The sequence below is a fragment of the Salvelinus sp. IW2-2015 genome, linkage group LG13 (assembly GCF_002910315.2).
Source record: "Salvelinus sp. IW2-2015 linkage group LG13, ASM291031v2, whole genome shotgun sequence".
NCBI lineage: Eukaryota > Metazoa > Chordata > Actinopteri > Salmoniformes > Salmonidae > Salvelinus > Salvelinus sp. IW2-2015.
Window position 1 is genome coordinate 33,047,432 of NC_036853.1, and position 26,528 is coordinate 33,073,959.

The 26,528-nt window shown below is 42.5% G+C and overlaps 1 protein-coding gene across 1 annotated transcript in view; it reads right to left on the minus strand.

The window, feature by feature from the left end:
* Nucleotides 1-26,528, minus strand: part of LOC111971352 (3',5'-cyclic-AMP phosphodiesterase 4B) — a 328,707-nt gene that overhangs the window by 213,704 nt on the left and 88,475 nt on the right. The window contains exon 3 of the mRNA XM_070446234.1: nucleotides 7,892-8,118. Within this exon, the coding sequence (XP_070302335.1) occupies nucleotides 7,892-8,118 (227 nt within the window). The remainder of the gene's footprint in view (nucleotides 1-7,891; nucleotides 8,119-26,528) is intronic.

The window sequence follows — 26,528 nt, forward strand, 5'->3', positions numbered from 1 at the left end:
GAGCATGCGCAGACCAGCTGGCTGGTGTGTTTACGGACATATTCAATCAATCCTTATCCAAGTCTGCTGTTCCCACATGCTTCAAGAGGGCCACCATTGTTCCTGTTCCTAAGAAAGCTAAGGTAACTGAGCTAAAAGCTACCGCCCCGTAGCACTCACTTCCATCATCATGAAGTCCTTTGAGAGACTAGTCAAGGACCATATCACCTCCACCCTACCTGACACCCTAGACCCACTCCGATTTTTTACCGCCCCCAACAGGTCCACAGACGACGCAATCACAACCACACTGCACACTGCCCTAACCCATCTGGACAAGAGGAATACCTATGTGAGAATGCTGTTCATCGATTACAGCTCAGCATTTAACTTCTACCGAGTCAGAAAACCGGATCCGGGAGCACCCCCACCCCCACCAGTAAAAAAGCTGATAGCAAGCGTAGCATAGCGTCACAAGTAAATAGTAGCATCTAAAATACATTCAATCACAAGTCAAGATACCAGATGAAAGATAGTACAGGTGCATCAAAGCAGGGACCGAGAGACTGAAAAACAGCTTCTATCTCAAGGCCATCAGACTGTTAAACAGCCACCACTAACATTGAGTGGCTGCTGCCAACATACTGACTCAACTCCAGCCACTTTAATAATGTAAAAATGGATGTAAAAAATGTATCACTAGCCACTTTAAACAATGCCACTTCATATAATGTTTACATACACTACATTACTCATCTCATACGTATATACTGTACTCTATACCATCTACTGCTTCTTGATGTAATACATGTATCATGAGCCACTTTAAACAATGACACTTTTATATGTTTACATACCCTACATTACTCATCTCATATGTATATACTGTACTCGATACCATCTACTGCATCTTGCCTACGCCGTTCTGTACCATCACTCATTCATACATCTTTATGTACATATTCTTTCATTCCTTTACACTGTGTGTATTAGGTTAGATTACTCGTTGGTTATTACTGCATTGTCGGAACTAGAAGCACAAGCATTTCGCTACACTCGCATTAACATCTGCTAACCATGTGTATGTGACCAATAAAAATTTGATTTGATTTGATTTAATCAGAGGTGTGAACGGTAGCGCTAGTTGGTTTGTGTCTTGTTGTCCCTCCATCATTTCACACCCGCTATCCCACGTTGCCCTGCTGTTTACAGATTCATAGTGTGGAACCACCAAAAATATATATACATATACAGTTGTTGTATCTGTCCACAGAAAGAGAGATGGATTGCGGGACTTTATATCTTCAATGTTAAACTCAGTCTCAAACACATATAGCTGTGTCCTTCCCCTGCTGAGTGAAAGCCATGGGAGACCATAAACCCTACTGTTCCTGTACATTGTTCACTTACATCTATCTCACTTTACTGCACTGCAGCCTCATCCTGTTGTGTGAAAGCTATGGGAGACCAAACACCATAACCCCTAGTGTTGTTGTACCTCTGTGTTTGTTCATTCACAGCTATGTCACCACCTGCAGTGTGAGAAACCCTATGTGACAGCCTACCTGGCAAGCGTTAGTTAGTTCATGCTTCCTTGGCCTTTATGTTGTAGAGTGAACCGCCGGGTGTCAGTGAGTGTGCCGAGGAGGGTTACCGGGCAGGCTGGTTGGGGAGGCAGGGGGCTGATGTGCTGAAGTAGGGGAGGCTCAGTGAGAGGCCTGGAGAGTAGGGATGTAGGGGGAAGGAGGCAAGAGAGGCATTAATAAGAGGCTGGTGGCCTGAGGGCTAGTGAGGCAGGGGAATGAAGGAGGCTCAGTGAGAGGTAGTGGGCGAGATGCAAGGGGTTAGGGGTTCTGGGAGCGAGACCTAGAGATGAGGTCTTATGTAACTCAGGGTCTTACATAAATTGTCCCTCGCAGATGAGTGAACACAGTGATCGAAGACACCCTGCTCCCCCGGTACAGATACAGCTCTCTCTGCAGAGACGCCTGGCTGGCTGTCCACTCATAGAGGAGAGAGAGACAGAGAGAAAGAAAGAGAAAGCCCTGTACTTCAGTGTGTTGCTGAGGGTTGGAGAGTGATAGGGAAAGAAATGGAGAGGGGAGAGGGAGAGTGGAGATAACGATGGATGGAGAGTGAGAGAGCAAATCCTGGGGCTTTTCAAGTTTTCTCTGTACACTTTCCAGCACATTTTGTAGATTTATATTTGGAATGTGTGAGAGTGACACCCTGAGAGCGAGGGATGTAGAGAGACAGAGAGAGAGACAGAGAGAGAGAGAGCGAGAGAGCGAGAGAGAGAGAGAGAGAGAGAGAGAGAGAGAGAGAGAGAGAGAGAGAGAGAGAGAGAGAGAGAGAGAGAGAGAGAGAGAGAGAGAGAGATAGAGAGAGAGAGAGAGAGAGAGAGAGAGAGAGAGAGAGAGAGAGAGAGAGAGAGAGAGAGAGAGAGAGAGAGAGAGGAGCCCAGGCTCAGAATAATCCCTCTCTCTCTCTGACGTTTTCAGGGAGCTCAGAGATTTCTCCCTGGGTGCTTAGGAAAGCAGACAGTAATTCCATTAAAATAACAATTCTGTAGTCTCAACTTTAAAGCCTTAAACTGCACCAGACAGATGCTCACTTAGCTTCATAAACTATCTTTATTAGACTCCAAGGCACACAGTAACACACACTACAGAATAACCTGTCACTAGACAAAATGGCTGCTGTAAGTGAAAGAGATGAGCAACCTTGACATTGAACCAACCGGATCTTACAGGAAGGTAGAGCAACATCTCTGTAAGTACAGTGTGATGCAGTACAATTACAATACTGGCACTGTTAAAGGTACAATCAGCAAGACCACGTCATCATACACAACGGGGCCACTTCCTGTGCTCAAACAGTTCAAGTCAAGAATTGGCTCTTCACATCACATTTTGTGTCCTGCCTTGTGGCACACCTACATTGGGAAGCGCCACTAAACCACTGTTGTCTGAATGTAGGAAGCCACCTTGTTGTGTGTGATGTCATCTTGATTAGTGTTCGTCTAAGGCAGCGTTTACACAGGCAGCTCAATTCTGATATTTTTTTCAGTAATTGGTCTTTTTGAAAAAAAATCTGATATGAAAAGATCTGACGTGATTGTTCAAAAGACCAATTAGTGGAAAAAATATCATAATTGGGCTGCCTATGTTAACAGAGCACATGTGTCATCAAAGTGTAATTTTAGAGTAATCTTGATTAGAGCTTCCTCGGCATCATTAGCATTACCACCATCCTCTTTCTCCTCATCCTCGCCATTATCATCATCTCAGTGACACTCCATCCTGTCTCTAACATGCCTAACAGGCATCCTCCTGAGAGCATCAATCAGTCTGTCTGACTTCCATAGCTCTCCTCCTCCCTTCCATCCCCCTCCTCTCCTCTCTAAGCACTTCCAGGTCAGAGGTCAGGTGGAGGAGTCTGTCAACAGCTTTATTAAACATCAGATCAGAGAGGACACTCGCGCACACACACACACACACGCACACACACACGCACGCACACACGCACAGGAAATTAAGCGGGGGAAACAATCTTTGATACAACCTCAGATGGTTGTAGATGACTAAACAGAGACACAAACACGCACAGAGGACACACACACACACACACACACACAACACACACACACACACACACCACACACACACACCACACACACACACACAACACACACACACACACACATTAAAGGAGGCAAAGTCCAATTTCCTTTGCCATGGATTACAGGCACCCATTAGACCAAAGCGGATTAAACGGTATTGGAATGGGCAGTGGTATGTGACATTATACTGCTGCAGCACAACAAAGGTAATCCAGTACAGACATATATTCATGTCATTGGTGTCACATTGGTGCCAAAGCCCAATCAAATGGTGAATGGCATCAGGGAGGCAGTACTTACAAGGAGACAAACACAAAAGAAAACTGCTCCTCAAGAGGGATTGCACTGGATTTGGACTGACACACACTCACGCACACACACACACACACACACACACACACACACACACACACACACACACACAACACACACACACACAACAACACACACACACACACAAACACACACACCACACACACACACACACACCACAACACACCAACACAGTACTCCTTAGTGAGCCACAAACACACCAGAGTCATCCACTAACAGTTGATACTATTAAGGCCTGCTTGAATCCAACCTGAGAATACACTCCCCCCACACACCACACACACAACACCTCTCTCTCTTTCTCTCGCTCGAGCACTCACGCCCTCTAACAGTCCAAAAATCAATGCTAGATGGACCCTGTGCGCCAATGCAATTGTGTCACGACAGCAAGAAAAATAATTGTTTCCCAAAATAACTGCCTCCCAGCCTTTCTCCCCCTTCCCCGCCTCTCCCCTCACCTACCAGCCTCTCTCCTCCTGGGAAAAAAAAGTGATAAAAAGGTGCAGTACAAGAACAACACCATGAGAGGGTAGAACGGAGAGGGGCTGGGGAATATTAATATAAAGAATGACGTCACACCCAACCCCATCACCCCATATTGAACAATTAATGGAGGTCGGGGGGAGTAGTTGCGTAAGAGCAGAAAAGAGGACACGTGTTAAATGCCACGGTTCAGAATGTCACCGCGGTAAGGGATCCCAGTACAGAGCACTTTCAAACACACACAGCAGTGGGTCTCTCCACAAGAACACTTACTCACACACAATTAGACACACGACATGCACACACAGCGTCTTAGTAGAGAAAACACACACACACGATGATGAAGCCTATGCTTTAGCCCCCCCCCACCACCACCACCTGTGCACACATTGGGTATATGGGTAGAGGCTACAGTAACACTGCATCTCTTAGTTAAACCAGGTCAACAGAATCTAGGCACAGCATCTTTCTAAGATAACAGCCTTCAGCAAAGTACTAGTCCTACTCGCAGTCAACCACTCACAGGCTCACAAACACACCAGCTATACTGGTTAAAGATTTTCCAGAGGAAGCTTTGAAACCAATAGCAGTAGGTTCAGACATATTGGCAGGTAACAAACACATTGTGGGATTACCTAATGAGCACACCCAATCCAAATGGAGTGTCAGCGTGCCGTCAAGTTAATATTAAACAGATTTGCCTTTTGAATGTTTTTAATATGTGGTTTTGGTTTGAACAAGCTAGGCAAGTCAATGRTGTAAGAAGCCCTCATGAGCAACGGTATTGCACAGGAAGGTGCTTTCTTACCAGTTTGACTTTGTTCCATAGAAAAGAACAGCATATTTGAACGCAGGAGACAATGGAGAGGAAAATTGAACGTGACATCGCCCTCTTCTGGCAGAACATGGAAACACAAGCTTTCGCCAATTCACCCTTTCAACATGTACGTTGATTGGCTAGATGTCCTTCCCGGCGGTGGCAGGCTGGTGATGCTGACAGTTCCTGCTTCGATCCAGTCTCTCACCCCCTGGTGGGCCTGTGTTTCTCCCACACACACAGACACACAGCGTTCACAGGAAGGTTGTTAGAGTAAAGAGTGTCTGACCTGACAGCCAGTCCTCCCAGGCAGTGATAACCCTGTGATCCTGCGGGCTCTCTACGTCAGACAGCCACTCCAGTGGTCCGTTAGGTCAAAGGTCAACAACACTACCCCCGGTCTATGCACCCAAGGGGCTGTCATATACACACTGTCTATACAGACATACCACACAACGCAGAGGAAACCTATAGATTACAATAAAGCACATCCATTTAACACAAGTAGACTGTATTGATCCTCCCTCTTTCTTGCAGGCAAACACACAGGCATGCACAAACACACAGACACAGACACAGATACACAGGCATACAGGCATACAGACACACACTTAATTTGAGCCAGATCCTGCCAGAACAGGTTCTGGCACCTCTCAGTTTTGGACTGTTTCGTTCTGGAACCCATTTGCCAGGATCCGGTACCTCTCATGTCATGATAAATCATTTTTACTGTTTGCAATGTCAACATTCTAATAAAAGCAATCAGGTAAGTTAATTCAAGTTGACTCCTATATAGACCGACGCTAGGACATTGCTGTGGTGAGAGAGAGAAGAGCGTCTGTATCTCTCTGAGACACATTTTCTATGATCTTTCTCCCTCTCTCTGCTCTGATAGACATGAGCCTGCAACTCCAGCGATGCACTCCAGCGATGCACAACATTTATTTCGTTATAGAATCATAGCCGCCGGAAGGGTGCTGGAGGTGCTGCAGCACCTCTGATGAATTGAAATACATTTGTCAAAGTTATAGAATTACTGCTGTCTGTTCAGAATGAAATGAAATATACTGAACAAAAATATAAGCATGGCAATTGCACGCTCCCTTGACATTTGAGACATCTGTGGCATTGTGTTGTGTGACAAAACTGCACATTTTAGAGTGGCCTTTCATTGTCCCCAGCACAAGGTGCACCTGTGTAATGGTCCTGCTGTTTAATCAGCTTCTTGATATGTCACACCTGTCAGGTGGATGATCTTGGTAAAGGAGAAAAGCTCACTAACAGGAATGTAAACAAATTTGTGCACAATTTGAGCGAAATTAGCTTTTTGTGCGTATGGGACCAGGACTTCACATGTTGCGTTTATATTTTTGTTCAGTACAATTCCGAATACTACACCAGGAGAAGGCCTATAATTTAGAGGATCAATAGCTTATAACAAAAATAGCATACAGTTATGAACGCGCGGCAAATCTGTCAGCAAACAGCATGTAGCCAAAACAGGCCTTTTGCTATTTTTTAAATACAATCACGAGAAAACACAGGTTGGAAAACAAATAAATCCTGCTGAAAATAGAAGACCAATCTGTCTATAGGATAACAAGTTAATTAACTTCCAAATAGGCCTATTGACCGAACAGCATTGTTTTACGAGAGAGAGATAAGCTTTTGACACGAGGGCATCGGCCATCGCCAGTGAGTGAGTGAGTTGCTCGTCCTTGTCGGAGTCAGCGAAACTCATATTGTACAATATGTGTGTCTCCACAAACCTAGGCCCGAGCTATTGACGGATTCAAGACAAGGCCATTTTTATTGATCTCACGATTCTCCATTTGTCAGTGTCAAAGCAGCCTGTCATTTCCATCATTTATGAAATATCACAAAAACGATTCGGCTAAAGTCTCCAGCCATCTAAAGGCCACATTCTTCCCAGAAGCTAGACTACAAAAGTAATTCCCCCTTGTGTGTAACGTCAGTCAGCAAGTGCCTCGACTCTAATGCTCTACGCCCGAACGCAAAAGCGATGATAATGAACGCAATGCTTCATTAAGTTCCGGTATCTCAGAGCCCCTCCGGTCACCCCTCTATCACCCCTCTATCAGCTCACTTTTTGTTCCAGCACCTCCCATTTACAAATTAAGAACTGCACACACGCACACACATATACACACACACACACACCAACCAACTTCCATTAGCACAGCTTGTGAAGCTATTTGAAGTCTAAAGAGCCTCTCCCAGGGACTACAGCGTGAACAAATCTCAGCAGGATCCCATAGAGAATAGTCCATCCAGCCTTCACTTCCGTGGTCTCAATGGGGTTCACACTTCAATAGCTTTCACAGCCGATAGCCCACACTTATGGTAATCCTCTAAGGGCTGGAGACTGGCAGCAAAAGTACAGTAATCATCAGAGGCTCCATCCACTTATTATATAAGTAGATACATAACGTAATTGGGCCAGAAGGAGCCATAATAGGTATTTCAGTGGGTAATTCCAGTGTAAGAAATGGTGATGATGGGAGTCATTATATGAAATGGTACAGTCAGTCTTTTTGGGGTTCTAATCGATCTATATTATCAGCAGAGGAGTTTAGTCTGGAATATAATGGAGAAAAGTTGAGTGTGTATGTGCCTGCATATGTGTGTGTTCTCACCATTCCGGGTCAACCGGCGTAATGTCGATGCGGGGTGGGATGCAGAAGGGGAGGGAGGTGGGCCGGACGACCCAGTCATTGTCGGGGGTTCGCGACCTCTCGGCCTGTCGCCACGACAACGGGGGCAGCTGCAGGTTCCCGGAGAAACGCCTGCATCCCCGGCGTAGGTCGACGCCCAGCGTGCAGGAATACTCACCGAGAACACAGTCTGGGTTTTTTTTATTGTCCTACAGAGAGAGAGGGAGGTAGAGGAGTGGAGAGAGAGAGATGAGATGAGAGAAAGAGAGAGAGATGGGGTGGAGAGAAAGATGAAGGAGAGAAATAGTTAAATAGCTGGATTATAAGAAAAACAAAGACTTTTGATAAATACAAGATGAGCATGGAATGACATCATATTGATGATACTGTCTGTCCTGCACACTCAGGGCTTCTTTCAACCTGACTACTTTGGCCACTAAGTGGCACCAAAGTCGTTGTTTTCAATGGCAGCTGATTTCAGCTTATCCAACAGAGAGATGCAGCCTGATGTTATAGGGCAGAATTACTCTCTTCTTTTTGAGTTCATGATGGATCAGACCACAGCAGCACCCCCCCCCCCCCCCCCCCTCACTTCACCTGCTCCAAAACAACATATTCTCCATCTGGCATGTACCACTGAGTGTGTCTAATGTAGAGACTCCACTGAGTCCCTTAGTCCCTCCAAGTGAATGGCCTCACAGTTTTTCTCAATTGGCTTGGCAAAATATGGGAAACAACGTTCCATACTCTCAAAACCATTAGCACATCTGATAAGATACATTGCTCAAATCCACATTTATATCGTGTTAGGTTCTGAAAATATGAAATATACTGATTCATGTCACTGAGGGAGAGAGAGGAATGTATAACGCTTACATTCTGTCCGGATATGTTATTGTTAGCCATCAGGGATCCTATGGGAGGGAAAAAGAGTCAACATGACAGCCGTGAGTTGGGGAGGAGTGAGCACTTTGGGGCAGAGGTCAGGTCAGATGACGTGAGGAAGAACTTGGTTGGAGCTTTCATAGTGTCCGTCAATCTCTTACTCTGATATTTAGAACCTAACAGCTGGCGCTGCGAGCGGGGTTCCTCACGATTTACAGTCGGACTTGGGATTCCGAATCAGTGAAACAGGCGCCGGCACCAGTAACAAGTTAAGCACAATTCCTACACCTGTTATCACTCATTCTGACATCTTGGGGAGATGAGAGTCGTAGGCTGAACCAATAATAGGATACAGACCTAGAAACCCTGAGCTTATTCAGCAGTCCCATTGTGTTACGACCGGTCATAGCTTTAAAGAGGGTAAGTCCCGAGCAGGATAGTTCCTGTGGAGGGTAAGTCTCGTAGCTTTAAAGAGGGTAAGTCCCGAGCAGGATAGTTCCTGTGGAGTCTCGTAACTTTAAAGAGGGCAGGTCCCGAGAAGGATAGTTCCTGTGGAGGTAAGCGTAGCTTTAAAGAGGGTAAGTCCCGAGCAGGATAGATCCTGTGGAGGTTAAATCTCGTAGTTTTAAAGAGGGTAAGTCCCGAGCAGGATAGTTCTTGTGGAGGGTAAGTCTCGTAGCTTTAAAGAGGGTAAGTCCCGAGCTGGATAGTTCCTGTGGAGGGTGTCTTGGAGGTAAATGGTATGTCCTGAGCAGAATAGTTCCAGTTAGAGGGTAAATCTCGTAGAGAGAGGGTAAGTCCTGAACAAGGTGGTCCTGTGGAGGGTAAATCCCTAGCGTAGTGGTTTATCAGCCAGAACTGTAAGGAGGGTGAAAGTCTCAGCTGCAGTGGCCATGAGGCAGCATAGTGTGTGTGTGGATGGATAAAGTGTCATGCTTGTGCACTAGGATAAAAGGTTGCCTATAAATTCTGATGGAGAGCCATATCCAGGGTTAAAAGAAAAGCAATAAGATATTCGAACGCTGTTTGATTTGGGTGTATTAGCAGTAGCAATAAAGAGAGGTTGGTTTTATGCCCTGTTGGGGCGGGGAACCATGACAGATTATGTAGAAATAGGAAAACAAGTATGAATCATTTTGGTAATGTGTTGTCAACAACTGTGATATTCGAAGCATAACACTGGAATAAGACATTAGGTCATCCGTATTCTCCAGTAATACATTTGCAGACGCTATAATATTGGTTCTAAAACAAGGTATTAAGTGCCGTGACCAATTTAACAGGCACAAATACCATAACTATTCTCCGGGGAAGTGGGTAGCGCTCCCTTGGGAAATAGTTCATAAAAGCTGTGTACTAGAGCCGGGAGTAAAGACGATCTAAACACCCTGGACACCGTCGGGAGAGGTTTCAGAATAATACCTATTGAAATGGCGACAGATGGCCCAGATTCTCCCTGTAAAGCGGGGCTAGAGGAAGAGAAGATTAATAAAAGCAATGGAGGCGCTGAAAGAGGCGCACAAGCGTTCTACCAATTCAGCTCGGATATGGGAAATTTTTTAGCAAACTGGATAAAATTGGGCAGCATTTCCCTGCTGATGGAAAATTCCAATCAAATAAAGAACTCAGAGATGCTGTTGTGGTCTGGCACAATGACATCAATGAGAAATGGCAAGCTCAACATACGGCATTTTATCAACGGAAGAGTATAACCGATAAAACCAAAATTAGTAGATGTACTCAGCTGCAAAAAGACTGTGTATGTGAGTACATTGATAGAATTTGTTAATACGGTTAATACGGCCACAGTGAAAGTCACTGACAGTGGTTTCAATGGCCAAGGTAAGACGTAGCGAGAAAAAAACGTAGCGGGAAAAAAACCATCAAAGAGTAGGGAGATCCCTGTTTAAGATGTGGGGCCGTTGGTCATTGGATGAATGAGTGTAGAGTGGGAATGGAGTCTACTGCATTCGGAGGAAATTCTGCCATGCAAGCGATTGCATCTTTTTCAGAAGAGCAGCAACAAATCCTCTTGAATGCAGCGGAACAGGAAAATGTTACATAGCAGTGCATGGCCTTGGTTCGATCGATAGTGGTTCATAGAGATTACAGTGTTTATGTGAAGGGAGACGTAGGAGCAAACGTCTCAAACAACTTTTTAATACAGTAGATGCCAGGGATCAAATATCGCAGATTCCTTATGATGAGAAAGTGTCTAAAATTGCCACAGGAAAAAGTATTTTGGGTTGAAGAATCTAAGCGAAATGCCAGGGGGATGGATTCTAAGGTAAGAAATTAAAAATGATATGGCCAAACACTGTTGGCAAACTCAGAAAACCTTGTGGGGTTTTAATCTCATGAGACATTTTATGTTGTTTCATTATGAAATAGACTGACATTTTATGTTTTTTTGTTATGAAACAGATTTACATTTTGTCGTCTTATTCTGAAATAGATTTATAGAATGGACAAAAGGGAGGAGGGGTCACGAGGAATTAGCATTGGGGTTACCAAACTTAAAATGAGCTTTACTGTCATGTTTTGTCATTGATTATCATGTCTTGTCCCTGTGCTTCCCTCTGCTGGTCTTATTAGGTTCTTTCTCTTTCTCTCTCTCTCTCCTCCTCCCTCTCTCCCTCTCCCGCTCTCTCTCTCTCTATCGTTCCGTTCCTGCTCCCAGCTGTTTCTCATTCTCCTAACGACCTCATTTACTCTTTCACACCTGTCCCCTATTTTGCCCTCTGATTAGAGTCCCTATTTCTCCCTCTGTTTTCCGCTCCTGTCCTTGTCGGATTCTTGTTTGATGTTAGCTGTTCCTGTGTCCTTGTTCCGCCCTGTCGTGTTCTTTGCCTTCTTCAGATGCTGCGTGTGAGCAGGTGTCTATGTCAGCTACGGCCAGTGCCTTCCCGAAGCGACCTGCAGTCTGTGGTCGCGTCTCCAGTCGTTCCTCTCTATTGACGAGAGGATTTCAGTTTCCTGTTTTGGATTTACCATTGATTATATCCAGGAGAATCATTATTTGTTTAATACTGGAATAAAGACTCTGTTACTATTACGTCGCTTTTGGGTCCTCATTCACCAGCATAACATTTACATTTTGTTTTTCATGAACATGAAGGGAATTGTGGTGCGGTGGTTATGGAGAATCATGGGAAAAAGAGACCAGTGAATCGTTAGACTCGGTGGCGAGATAATGTCGCCGTGTCTAAGGGTAGTACATGCCAAATAAAGGATACATAAACGATGGTGTGGATTAAAACAAACATTTACTGATTGGAGTGAGGACAGTGGATTTACCATTATCATGTTTGGTTTATAATTAATACTTTTGAATAGCTGATTAAGATGTAGCATAGTTAATGCTAACAAAATGTATACTTTCTTTTACAGAAGAGGAAGGGTTTCATTATCTCTCTTTGTAATGTTTCCCGAGACTGTGGTTTTGGGGAGAGCAGTTAGTGATAGGGTTGCAAAGGGTCGGAAACTTTCCGGGAAATTTCCGGAATTTTAGCAAAAATTTTCCATTGGAAGTTAAGCCTGGGAATTTGACTTAAAATCATCATAAAAGTTAGCTTATAACAGTGAACCTTTTTTTGTGGGATATACATAAGACCATTCTAGGTCGTGTGGCATATTTTGGTTAAACTATCCCCAATTCAATGTAATTACAACCCTCTGCATGCACAATGCATTCTTCCATCACATGTACAGCTGATTCTCAAGATCTTGCACACTAATGCGATGCTATTGAGCCCACACTACTACACTGTCTGAGCCAAGGACTACAAGCTTTCTGTTAAGTTTTGATTACAATACTGGGTGGGGTGAATATATTTTATATGACATATACGATTTTTTTGTTAACTAGTAGATACTAGTCTAAAGCAAAGAGTGTTTAAATCATTTATAACTTATTAAACATTTCTGCTAGTTAGTTTTTGCTACCATGTGGGTTTTAGCTTGCTTGAGCCTGCTAACTGAGGAGTGTTAATTCACCTGTTTCCATACATGTTTAATTTTAAAACATTTATCTTACAAAGGAGTTGTTAAATCTAACTGCTTAAATATTTATCTGTATATGGAATTGTATTTGTTTAGTTTTTTTTACAAATTTTCTTTAAATCTTTACAGGAAAATGCCACGGGCCCTATCTGATGTGTGGATACATTTCACTGCAGCTAATGTAGAAGGAAAAGCTGTGTACATTTGCAAATACTGTACCAAATCATAAGTGAAGAATGCAACAAAGATGCAGAATCATCTGGCCAAGTGCATAAAGTTCCCTCAGCACTCACAACAAGCAACCTCTGACAAAAGTCCCTCTACTTCTATTTGAGGTGAAAATTATGAATCAGACACCTTATCGATAGCAACAGCTCATGGTCCTCCTGGAATCAGAAGTTTTTTTGACTCAGTGGAGGAACGTAGTCAGAGAAATGCTGATGAACGTCTTGCTCGAGCTGTGTATGCAACTCGTTCACCTCTGATGCTCACAGGCAATATGTATTGGAAGAGATTTCCAAATGCACAGCATTTGCACAGCATACAGCATACACCCCTCCAACCAGACATGCTTTATCTACTCATTTGCTGGATGCAGAGTTAAACAGAGTTCAAGTGAAGTTCAAGCACATCATAGAGAAAGCAGACTATTGCAATCATCTCTGATGGGTGGTCGAATGTTTGTGGGAAAGGAATAATTAACTACATCATCTCCACCCCTCAACCAGTAGTCTACAAGAGCACAGACATAAGGGACAGCAGACACACCGGTCTCTACATTGCAGATGAGCTGAAGGCAGTCATCAATGACCTTGGATCACAGAAGTTATTTGCACTGGTGACAGACAATGCTGTGAACATGAAGGCTGCTTGGTCTAAAGTGGAGGAGTCCTACCCTCACATCACACCCATTGGCTGTGCTGCTCATGCATTGAATATGCTCCTCAAGGACATCATGGCACTGATGTCCTTGGATACACTCTACAAGAGAGCCAAGGAAACGGTTAGGTATGTGAAGGGTCATCAAGTTATAGCAGCAATCTACCTCCCAAGCAAAGTGAGAAGAATAAGAGCACCACATTAAAGCTGCCCAGCAACACCCGTTGGGGTGGTGTTGTCATCATGTTTGACAGTGTCCTGGAGGGGAAGGAGTCTCTCCAAGAAGTGGCCATATCACAGTCTGCCGATATGGACAGCCCCATCAACAGGATCCTCCTGGATGATGTATTTTGGGAGAGAGCGGTAAGCAGCCTGAAACCTATAGCAGTAGCCATTGCACAGATTGAGGGAGACAATGTCATCCCGTCTGATGTTCAGACTCTGCATGCAGAGGTAAGAGAAGAAATCCGTACTGCCCTGCCCACTTCACTGTTGCTCCAAGCAAAGGAAACTGCAGTTCTGAAATACATCAAAAGGCGTGAAGACTTCTGCCAGAAACCCATACACGCCGCAGCGTACATGTTGGACCCCAAGTATGCTGGCAAGATCCTGTCTGGTGCAGAGATCAACAAGGCGTATGGTGTCATCACTACCGTGTCTCGCCACCTTGGCCTGGATGAGGGCAAGGTTCTTGGCAGTCTGGCAAAGTACACTTTCAAGCAAGGGCTTTGGGATGTAGATGCAATATGGCAGTCGTGCTAATATATCTCATCAGCCACTTGGTGGAAGGTACTTTGTGGATCTGAGGATCTTTCCCCTGTTGCCTCCATCATCCGCCAAATCTCACCAACATCAGCCACCTCAGAGCGCAACTGGTCCTTGTTTGGGAACACACACACCAAGGCACTCAACAGGCTGACTAATACAAGGGTTGAAAAATTGGTGGCCATCTGGGCAAATTTGAGGCTTTTGAGCCTGACAACAAGCCATCCTCAGCAAGGTTGGAAAGTGACAGTGACGATGAGGCCTCAGAGTCTGATGTTCAAGAGGTGGACATTGAGGAGGTCCAGGGAGAAGACATGGAAGCCTGAGAGGAAGAAACCAAAGCTTTAGTTTCTAGACTATCATTTTACAGATGTTGAAAACGTTTTTGGGAGATGCGATGGATCATTGGGGATCATTCAATATTCCCTTTCTTTTGTGGTTCAGTGTAATCATCCCATGTGAATAGTCTTAAAACTTCTTCAGGAAGGGTTTATTTTTCTCCATTTCCGCCTGACAGACGTGCCCAAAGTAAACTGCCTGTTGCTCAGGCCCTGAATATGGATATGCATATAATTGGTACCATTGGAAAGAAAACACTCTGAAGTTTGTAAAATTATGTAGGAGACTATAACACCATAGATATGGTAGGAGAAAATCCAAAGAAAAACCAACCGGAATTCTTCATTTTTTTGAGAGGCCATGCTCTTCCAATGGAACGTGTAGGTAAAACAATGAAATCTAGCTCCCAGTATGCAATTCCTATGGCTTCCACTGGATGTCAGTAGTCTTTGTTCAAGTTTTCAGTATTGTTTCTTCCCAAACAAGGAAGAATAATGAGTTTTGATACAGGGACATAGACTTAGAAATCAGTGTAAGCGCGTGATGAAGAGGACACGCACCTGCTAATATCGTTTTCCTATTGAACATATTTCTTTCCGTATGAAAAATGATAGTTTAATTACATTTTAGGGTATCTGAGGATTAGATAGAAACGTATTTTGACTTGTTTTAACAATTCCTTTCTCTGCATGATGAACGAGTGGATTATTCAAATCGATGGCGCCAACTAAACAGACTTTTTGGGATATAAAGAAGACAAATAAAGACAAAACAACACTACATGTTGTAGCTGGGCCCCTGTGGATGACAAATCAGAGGAAGATTTTCAAAATGAAAGTGAATATTTAATCGCTATTTGTGAATTTATGAAACCTGTGCCGGTGGAAAAATATTTTGATGTGGGGCGCTGTCCTCAAACAATCGCAGGCATGCTTTGCTGTAAAGCCTACTATAAATCGAACATTGCAGTTAGTTTAACAAGAATTTAAACTTTTAACCAATAATGACACCTGTAAGTACATACATGTTTAGTGTCCATATTTTTATGATTATTTATTTGAATTGCGCGCCTCCCAGCTTCACCGAAGTTGTCCCGCTAGCGGGACGCCTAGCCTTAAGAAGTCAATTCGTTATTTTTAATTTTTTTTTCCTATTGGAAGGATTTAATCTTAAACCTTTTCTCAATATAGGGGGTGCTGTTCCCACTTTGGAAAAATTAATCTCTCCAAAATTAAACTGCCTCGTACTCAATTCTTGCTCGTACAATATGCATATTATTACTATTGGATAGAAAACAATCTCTAGTTTCTAAAACCGTTTGAATTATGTCTGTGGGTGAACCAGAAGTCTTTCTGCAGCGAAATCCATGACAGGAACTGCGAAGGTCTGAAAACGAGGCTCTGTTCTCAGATCAGTTTAAAGCTCTGTATGTATCCTATGGGTCGACATGAACTGCACCCGCCTTCCCCTGGATGTCAGTAACCAATGAGAAGTGGAATGGAGTTTCTACGTAGTTCTCAGAGCTTATAAAAGGCCAAGGAACGAGGGGAGCTCTCTTTTCGTCGTTCGTCATTGCGCAAAGCAAGACCTCAGGATGGCATTTTGAAACGCTCAGTTATCGGCCTTAGCTATATCCGTCTGTAATTTAATTCGATATAGGTGTTAGAAACATCATAACGAAGTTATTTTAAACCGAGTTATATCAGTTTATGCGAGTATATTGCTATTTTCGGAATTTCCTTAGTATTGCGTTTTGAGGATTTGGGCATGTTGTGGCCACATAGCTATTGTTAGCTGCTAATTCCGAAGTTGAAGACGACATTTTTACAACCAAGCAACGATTCTTTTGGACAAAGGACCACTTGCCCAAGATTCTGATGGAAGCTCGTCCAAAAGTAAGAGCTATTTATGATGTTATTCCGTATTTATGTGGAAAAATGTAAACGCATTTGTCCGCCATTATTGCGGCACTAGTCTGGCTGTAACGCACACTGTATGTCTAGTAACGTTAATTTTAAAAATCTAACTCAGCGGTTGCATTAATAACTAATGCATCTTTCATTAGCTGTCCAACCTGTATTTTTTAGTCAAGTTTACGATTATTTATTGATTAGATTAGGTGCCTTTCCAAGATGGCGCCGGGCCGAATGCATGACCTGTTGCCACTGATCACATTGTATAACCACGATTTGTGCTGCTAAATATGCACATTTTCGAACAAAACCTATATGCATTGTGTAATATGATGTTACAGGACTGTCATCTGAGGAAGTATATCAAGGTTAGTCCAAAATTATATATCTTTTGCTGTATTGTTACGATGGCTAACCTGTGCTGCTGGTAAATTGCTTGTGTTTCTGGCTATTGTGCTAAGCTAATATAATGCTATATTGTGTTTTCGCTGTAAAACACTTAAAAAATCTGACATATTGGCTGGATTCACAAGATGTTGGGCTTTCATTTGCTGTACGCTGTGTATTTTTCAGAAATGTTTTAAGATGAGTAATTAGGTATTTGACGTTGGTCTCTGTAATTATTCTGGCAGCTTCGGCACTATTTCAGATTGCAGCTGCAATGTAGAACTGTGATTTATACCTGAAATATGCACATTTTTCGAAAAAAAACATATGCTATACAATAAATATGTTATCAGACTGTCATCTTATGAAGTTGTTTCTTGGTTAGTGGCTATATATATCTTTATTTGGTCGAAATTGTGATAGCTACCCATGGAGGAAAAAAATGGTGGAGAAAAAAAAGTTGTGTCTTTTGCTATCGTGGTTAACTAATAGATTTACATATTGTGTCTTCCCTGTAAAACATTTTAAAAATCAGAAATGATGGCTGGATTCACAAGATCTGTATCTTTCATCTGGTGTCTTGGACTTGTGATTTAATGATATTTAGATGCTAGTATTTACTTGTGACGCTATGCTAGTCAGCTTTTTTACTGTGGGGGGTGCTCCCGGATCCGGGATGCGTAGCAAGTAGAAGTTAATTCCCATATTTTCCCATAGTTTCCACCTCTGAATATTCCCCAAAATGTGCAACCCTAGTTAGTGATATTCGGCAGTTTAAAGTATAAAAGTCTCCGGATTAGTCCATAGAAGGTGCTCCCAGATAAGTAATGCCTGTTCACATGTGTGTTTTTGACCTACGGTTTACTGCACACATACTACTGTAGTTATGAATATTTGTTATTGGTGCTAATACCATAGGATTTATTGTGAGAGGTCTTTTCAATTTGGTTTTAAACTGGGTACATAGAATGATGGAAATGTTTTAAATGTTTTGAAATGTTTTTTGAAGGACAGTGAAAGATAAGGGAAAGGAAATTCTTAATGGTGTTGAATGGCCTGTGTCTTGACTTTCTGGTGAGGCCTGATCAACCTCATTAGAAATGATCGAGACAGGTGGGATTTAATTATAATATGAATGAGACACCAGTCTCTAGTCTATTTTACCATTACCTTATGGGATACCATTATTTCATTATGGAATTATCAAGAGTTAAAATTCTAAGTTGATTGGTTATTCAAATGTGTTTATTTTTTATTTAACATGCAGTGTTTGTTTTTGAATCACGATGTGAATCATGTGTTCAAAGGGGAAATTACCAGTTCCCTGGGGCCCCGGCTCTTTGGTAAATACACAAATGTATTTCGTTCAGTCTGCATATAGAAGGGAAAATATATGTTAATAAGGGTTGACAGTTACACCAAATGGATGAGGCCTGATCAACCTCATTAGAAATGAGTGATATGTGTATTGCTGATTTCATTTTTCCCTTTGTTTCAATACAAATTTCACCAGATTGGGTCTGGGGTTAGAGTTCTAACTCCCTGATCTGGCAACTCTTCGGAGAGGTCGCCAGTAAAATAAGGGAGTATGAACCAATTTTGAAAATGGTTTCAACAAAAACAGTATGTTGTTATGCTCTTTGACATTTGTCTTAGAGATAATGATATTAAGAAAATTGACATCATACGGTGAATGGATGGTCTGGATTTCCAGATTCAGAAGTGTCTTAATCTGTTGTTTTGCTCTGTCCTCTCTCAAGTTATGGCAAAAGTGGCGTCAGATGGTGTCTTAAACCTGTTTGGGATAGGGGGCAGTATTTTCACATCCGGATGAAAAGCGTGCCCAGAGTAAACTGCCTGCTACTCAGGCCCAGAAGCTAGGATATGCATGTAATTGGTAGATTTGGATAGAAAACACTCTAACGTTTCTAAAACTGTTACAATAATGTCTGTGAGTATAACAGAACCTATTTGGCAGGCAAAACCCCGAGGACAAACCATTCCGGATTTTCTTTTTTTTAAGGTGACTGTGTTTTCTATTGGATTTCTATGGGTAACTAGATTTATGAGGCACCTGGTTGCAGTTCCTATGGATTCCACTAGATGTCAACAGTCTTTAGAAATTGGTTGATGTTTTTCCTTTGAGAAATGAAGAAGTACGGCTGTTCAGAATGAGTGTCAAGCCAAGTGTACTCTTCTGTTTGGTGTGCGCTCCAGGTCATGCGCTCCAAGTTGATTTTATCCACTATTGAACACAGTATATTCCGTCTTAAATTTGATCAATTATTTACGTTTTAGGATACCTAAAGTTGGATTAGGAAAGATGTTTGAAATGTTTGGACCAAGTTTAAAGCTAATTTATTAGATCATTTGTAGTCATGTTGGGCGAGTTGGAACCGGTGTTTTTCTGAATCAAACGCTCCAAATAAATTTACATTTTGGGGATATAAAAAAGGAGTTTATCGAACAAAAGGACCTTTTGTGATGTTTCTGGGACATATTGGAGTGCCAACAGAAGAAGATCTTCAAAAGGTAAGGCATGAATTATATCGTTATTTCTGACTTTCATGTCGCACCTGCTTGGTTGAAACATGATTTTCATGTGTTTGTATGGTGGGGTGCTGTCTTCAGATAATTGCATGGTTTGCTTTTGCCGTAAAGCCTTTTTGAAATCTGACATGGTGGCTGGATTAACAAGAAGTTAAGCTTTAGTTTGGTGTATTGCACTTGTGATTTTATGAAAGTTAAATATTTCTAATTATTTAATTTGAATTTCGCGCTCTGCAATTTCACTGGATGTTGTCGAAACGTTCAGCCGTAACAGGTTAATGCATGGAAGGAATAATTTGACCACGAACAGTGTGTGAACCTCAAAACCCTCCCTAACCGGCTGAAGAAAGAGCGACAAAGGCATTCTATATGACAGTGACTTTTTACACTCCTATCTGTGACCTGAGTCCGAGCCATCAACCTGGGTACGGGCGGCAGGAGTGCGCCATAGGTCCTGAGACCGTGCATGTGGAGTGAGCATGGAGAGAGATCACGTTCAAACTTCTCTCATGCTGCTGGTGTACTGGTTGGAAAATAGACCAGACAGATTCGTGGTGGCGGCTCAGGTGAGAGACTCTGGGAAAACAGATACATTTATCTGGATATTGAAATCGGGACATTAGCAAGGGCTATCAAATGTGACAGGCAAGAGTTACATATGCCGTTGGGAAGATGAACTGTAACGCTATCTGAAGAAGAACCAATGAAGACACGCTAGAAGGATAAGTGCCGGGATCAGGGGGGGGGGGGGTCAACAGTGCCCGTAATTGTTTAGTTGGGTTGTCAGGTTTATTGACGAGGTTTGCACACTGCAAAATGTATAGTAATTAGACTAAGAATGCATTGAGATACAGATCTGTCACTACCATGCCACTCGCGACAGGAAAACAGGGACAAATGGTGGTTGTAATGTTGAAGAGTTACTGTATTACCGGTAATATCTGGTCCCGTTTATAAATGTACATTCTAACCGTGAGGGGCTTGAATTGGAGTGATAGACTCAAAGTAAAGCACTAAGGACCGTCATTCTAAATTTGGGTAAGATCATTTATAAAATGTTTTAATTATGATTTGGATAAAGCGAGAGAGCGCTACTCTCAAACTGTGAGGGTGGGTGCACTGTTCAAATGTATTGGGTCTAGGGAGGGTTTTTCTCCCATGAAACCTTATCTTTAAGTGTCCTCCGAGAGGGAGGTTATTAGAGAACTCACTAGATGATAGCTTGAGTCAACCATGAAGGGCTTTTTGTTTTACCATGTCATCAGAATTTTTATGTTAAAACGCATCACTACATATAGATTGCTGGATTATACGGTACACTTAACTGCATTCAAGGCTCATAGTCTGTGACTTGCGTTAACACCCAATGATGAAAATGAAGGAGACAGGCATGGAGACTAGCATCACATGGGCATAGAACTGAACGGATGGACAGTTCTTTCCCCAGTCTTAGTCGCGTCAAGGGTGGTGTGAAATTATTAAACATGTATTTTCTCTCTTCCTTGTTCAAGTCAATCTGTTTTTAGGTGTCGTGGAACATAAGAGTGATCATTGTTCCAGAGGAGGGATTAATGTATATTGACTAATTGATTTGTGTATGTTTTAGGATGTTTATAACTGTAGAAGTGCATTAGGAGTAGTGACTATTGTGTAATGGGTTAGATGGAATGATATATGTGTAAATGTATTTGTAGCAGGAGGCGCGGTACACACGAGGCCTTTGTTTGAGACAGAAGGTTTACATAAGGGTGTAAGCAGAAGGCAATGTGACTGGGGGAGATCTATGAGGCTCATAAATTAAGGTCGGGGTGATAGAGTGGTATCATCCCCAGAGACTATGTATATTGTTACATGAGATAGCTCGTAAGAGAGGGAGACAGCTAACTGTGCACAATATAGAGACTATTATGAAGTTAAACGGAATGTTACACATACCCAGATCACGGTGAGAGTAGCAGAGCTAGTGTTGGCATTTCAGACACTATTGTCAACTTTCAAGAAACCTGTGACTCAGAGTTTTGTTAAGTTGGATATTCTTCCAACACCATTAATCTCTTCCCCATTTCTAACAGCCAGCAAACACTTGACTGGTTCCATGCAGTAGTTATTTTCACAGCAGTTGCTGTAGGGACAGTAATTGGAGGCTATAGTAACAGCATGGAATTGGACTAAGGCGCAAATTAGGGATTTTGAGGTATGCGTCATGGGCAGTGTCAGTAGTAGCAGGGGTTACTTTAGTACAGTGGTTCCCAAACTTTTTTGGTCCCGTACTCCTTCAAACATTGTCATGTTTTGTTTCTAAAATGTTTGCGCAAGAGTGAAGGTTTCCGGGAGAGAGTAACGGTTAATGTGATTGGATGTTAATTATTTGACTAGGCTACCTGTATTTGACATTGTGTTGTTATTTCGCTGAACACTAAATGGTTTCATTTGATTTTTGGCAGTGAAACGAGGCTACTCAGGCGAGAAAAAAACCTCACCCAAATGTATAGCCACGTTGGAAAATATAAATGTACTGTTTGAAAATGTGAAGAATTTCTATTTTATTTTTTAAAATGTGAATCACATTTTTATTTGGCGTACCCTCAACGACATTGCGTGTATGTACCCCAGTTTGGGAATACCTGCTTTAGTAGCATTGTTGGGATATCATTTTATGAGGACTCATGCCACATGAAGTGATCACTGGGAGACTGATGTGAGTATCGGGTGCTGTTATTCACAGGTCACAAATTAGTGATCTGGCCATAATGGGAAAGTCTATGTTGTCCTGTTGTCAGGAAATGACCCATGCGTTGCAGTGTGTATATTCCCAGGTGAAAGTTCCACATGATGAGCAGGAGATAACCGTGAGCACGGGCTGAATTCTGGAGATTGAGTGTACATCAAGATACACCAGGCTGGGGTGTTGGGACAGCGTTGGTCTGGTTCACACACAGTACTCCTTACAGCACCTGCAGTGGTAAAGATCGTCATGTCTCTCCTCGGTAGGTTCACACTTCTCACGTGAAGTGAGATCCAGCTGCATAATAGGTGAGCTTGAAGACACCATGGCAGAGGAAACGGAGCAAAAGAGAGAAAGACTAGATTCCACTGTAGACATGCAGATGGGTTGGGTCTGGGAGCTACTTTATCCGTCATAGTTGGATTGGGTTAGTTCCTTTTATTGGTTAATGCATCATATAAAAGGATAGATGTTGGGGTAATTGTACACTGGACAACATTCTGAAGGCATTGATGTGAAACGTGCATACAGTGCTGAGTTACCTCAAGAGGATGTAGTGTTGATTAGGGCCTACTTGCCTATCAGGTGACATGCCTATCAGGTGGCAATGGCGGAAGAAGGAGACGGGGAACAAAGTGAAAATGACATGGCTTGGGAATACCTCTTATAACCTGTGGCCTGATGGGGAAGACTGGGTTTTCTAGGGCCTTCATTTTTGTGGAATCCAGCAGAAAAGTATTCTGAAGGCATATAGTCAGGCGAAGAGAGAGTGGGAATTGTCATGTTATCAAACTTTGGGTTTTCTTTGCATATATAATTATGCATAGCTTACCACATTGTTAATACTGTTACGTCTTGTGTTTCACGTTGCTTTTCAAGTTTTGTGCTATCACTCTCTTAGGAACCTGGAGGAGAAAGTTGAAAGGAAGACGTCAACAGCTCCAGCGGACACGTTATTATCAGTGTTCTAGGAGAAATGGAAATACGTGTGTGCATGGTGTGACTATAGAACAGAGGCCATACGTCTCTGAGTTTGTAAACCTCACGGTGAATGTTAATCTGGGTTTATTTTTCGTTCATGTTTTGTTATCACTGTGTGTTCATTTTTAAGTAATTTCCAAGTTTATGTAAGTTGAACAGTAGGAAGCTAATGTTCAAGAGGAGGGACTGTTGGGTTCTGAAAATATGAAATATACTTGTTCATGTCACTCAGGGAGAGATGGGAATGTATAACGTTTACATTCTGTCCGGATATGTTATTGTTGGTCCATGTCAACATGACAGTCGTGAGCTGGGGAGGAGTGAGCACTTTGGTGCAGAGGTCAGGTCAGATGACGTGAGGAAGAACAGATATCACTAAGGTTCTGTCTAGCAACAGAGATGCATTGGCTGTTCAGTTGTGTAGGAGGAGACTCAGCCTAGGAGAAAGTGTTAAATATCAGTGCTTCTGGGAATATGTATTTTGTCTGTTCAGCTGTTAGATCTTTTGGGCGAAAAAACTTGATTGGAGCTTTCATAGTGTCCGTCAATTTCTTACTGTGATATTTAGAACCTAATAATAGATACAATGCCCTGATAGAAACTAAAGGATCAATGTAAATGGTTACAAAATATTTGTTTGGTATAGATTTTTTGTGTATACTAGGTCTTCTTAAGTGATATATGTAAATCAACAGAAAAAACAAGATTCGCGAACTTTACACATGTAAATGGACTTACTATACGCATAACATCAGCTAGGATGTAGCATTAAGATTTCCTTTCACTGGAACTAAGGGGCCTAGGCCGAACCATTAAAAATAGCCCCAGACCATTATTCTTCCTACACCAAAATTTACAGTTGGCACTATGCACTGGGGAAGGTAGCGTTCTCCTGGCATCTGCCAAACCCAGATTAATCTTTTGGACTGACAGATGGTGAAGTGTGATTCATGGCAGCCTTCTTCAGTGTGAAGGAATGGATTTGGTGGAGGAGGAATGGTATGGGGTATGGGTGGGGCTGGTATGGGGCTTTTTTTCATGGTTCGGGCTAGGCCCCTTAGTTCCAGTGAAGGGAAATCTTAACGCTAGATCATACAATGACATTCTAGATGATACTGTGCTTCTTTTTTCTTATGACAAGTAGGCCTACACTTGCTGATGAAACTGACTCTAATGAGGACCTCCACAGGAAAGGAAGACCCAGAGATACCTCTGCTGCAGAGGATACGTTCATTAGAGTTAACTGCACCTCAGATTCCTGCCCAAATAAATGCTTCACAGAGTACAAGTAACAGACACATCATCCCATCATCAACTGTTCAGAAGAGACTGCGTGAATCAGGCCTTCATAGTCGAATTGCTGCAAAGAAACCACCACAAAAGGACACCAATAAGAAGAAGAGACTTGCTTGGGCCAAGAAACACGAGCAATGGATATTAGACCGGTGGAAATCTGTACTTTGGTCTGATTAGTGCAAATTTGAGATTATTGGTTCCAACCGCCATGTCTTTGTGAGATGCAGAGTAGGTGAACGGATGATCTCTGCATGTGTGGTTCCCACCGTGAAGCATGGAGGAAGAGGTGTGATGGTGTGGGGGTGCTTTGCTGGTGACACTTTCTGTGATTTATTTAGAATTCAAGGCACACTTAACCAGCATGGCTACCACAGCATTCTGCAGCGATGCGCCATCCCATCTGGTTTGCACTTAATGGGACTATAATTTGTTCAACAGGACAATGACCCAAAACAAACCTCCAGGCTGTGTAAGGCCTTTTTGACCAAGGAGAGTGATGGAGTGCTGCATCAGATGACCTGGCCTCCACAATCACCCGACCTCAACGCAATTGAGATGGTTTGGGATGAGTTGAACAGAGTGAAGGAAAAGCAGCCAATAAGTGCTCAGCATATGTGGGAACTCCTTCAAGACTGTTGGAAAAGCATTCCTCGTGAAGCGGGTTGAGAGAATACCAAGAATGTGCAAAGCTGTCATCAAGGCAAAGGGTGACTGCTTTGAAGAATCAAAAATTTGTTTTTAACATTTATTTGGTTACTACATCATTCCATATGTGTTATTTCATAGTTTTGATGTCTTCACTATTATTATACAATGTAGAAAAATAAAGAAAAACCCTTGAATGAGTAGGTGTATCCAAACTTTTGACTGGTACTGTATATGATATGCTGTCATATGAAAATATGACCTTGCAGCCAACCTGCTTGCACGAATCCCATGCAATTTCAAACTCCGCCTCACATCAATTAACTTAATTATTTCATTCATTACAATTACTCTAAAAAATATAACAATAGGAGTATTGGTACTGTAAACATGTTATAGTAACATGCTCTACTGTACATTTACACCATTATACTATCAGCAGAGTTGCCAACAAATTACTGTAATTATATAATCCAGCTGTGCTAATGTAATGAATACAGTAGGTTCATTTACAGTATAATTTGTCTTACTGTAAAGCCTTTTACAGCATCCCTGCTGTAAAGAAAAATTACAGTATTTAGATGGCAACTCTGCTGCCAATATGATACTGTAAATGTACAGGGAAAAGTTTTACAGTGCAGCCCTAGCTCTAGGAAACAGAGCGGAGCAGCATCTCTGACCTTGCTACAGGCTTGCAGATAAATTAAATTCTTTCCCTGTCTGTGGAAACTGGAAAGGAATTAGAGAGAGAGAGAGAGAGAGAGAACAGATTTTCTCTAGTTTTATCGCAGTATATGTGAGGCTTATGTAGCGGCAGCAGGTAGGAGGGAGGGAAAGAAGCCACAGTACTGTATGTGGGCAGCTGTGCTAGTTCACCCACTCTGCCCATCACTCTGTCTACAGCAACCACAGGAAGCTGCTGAGGGGAGAACGGCTCATAATAATGGCCGGAACATAGAAAATGGAATGGCATCAAACACATATAAACCATGTGTTTGATGTATTTGATACCATTCCACCTATTCCGCTCCAGTGAAAAACAAACACATCCCAGCTAGCACATTTGGTTCCCTGGAAGTTGTGGGAATGGGAAAGTACGTTTTTGGTTTCCCACTGGTTCTGGGAACAAAGCCATAAGTTTCCTGACTGGTAAACTGAAAGGTTTTTAAAAGTTCTGAGAACCGAAGTGCAAATTACGCCTGTTCTAGGAACGCTCATTTTTAGGTTGCAAGGAGATTCTGAGTTTACTATG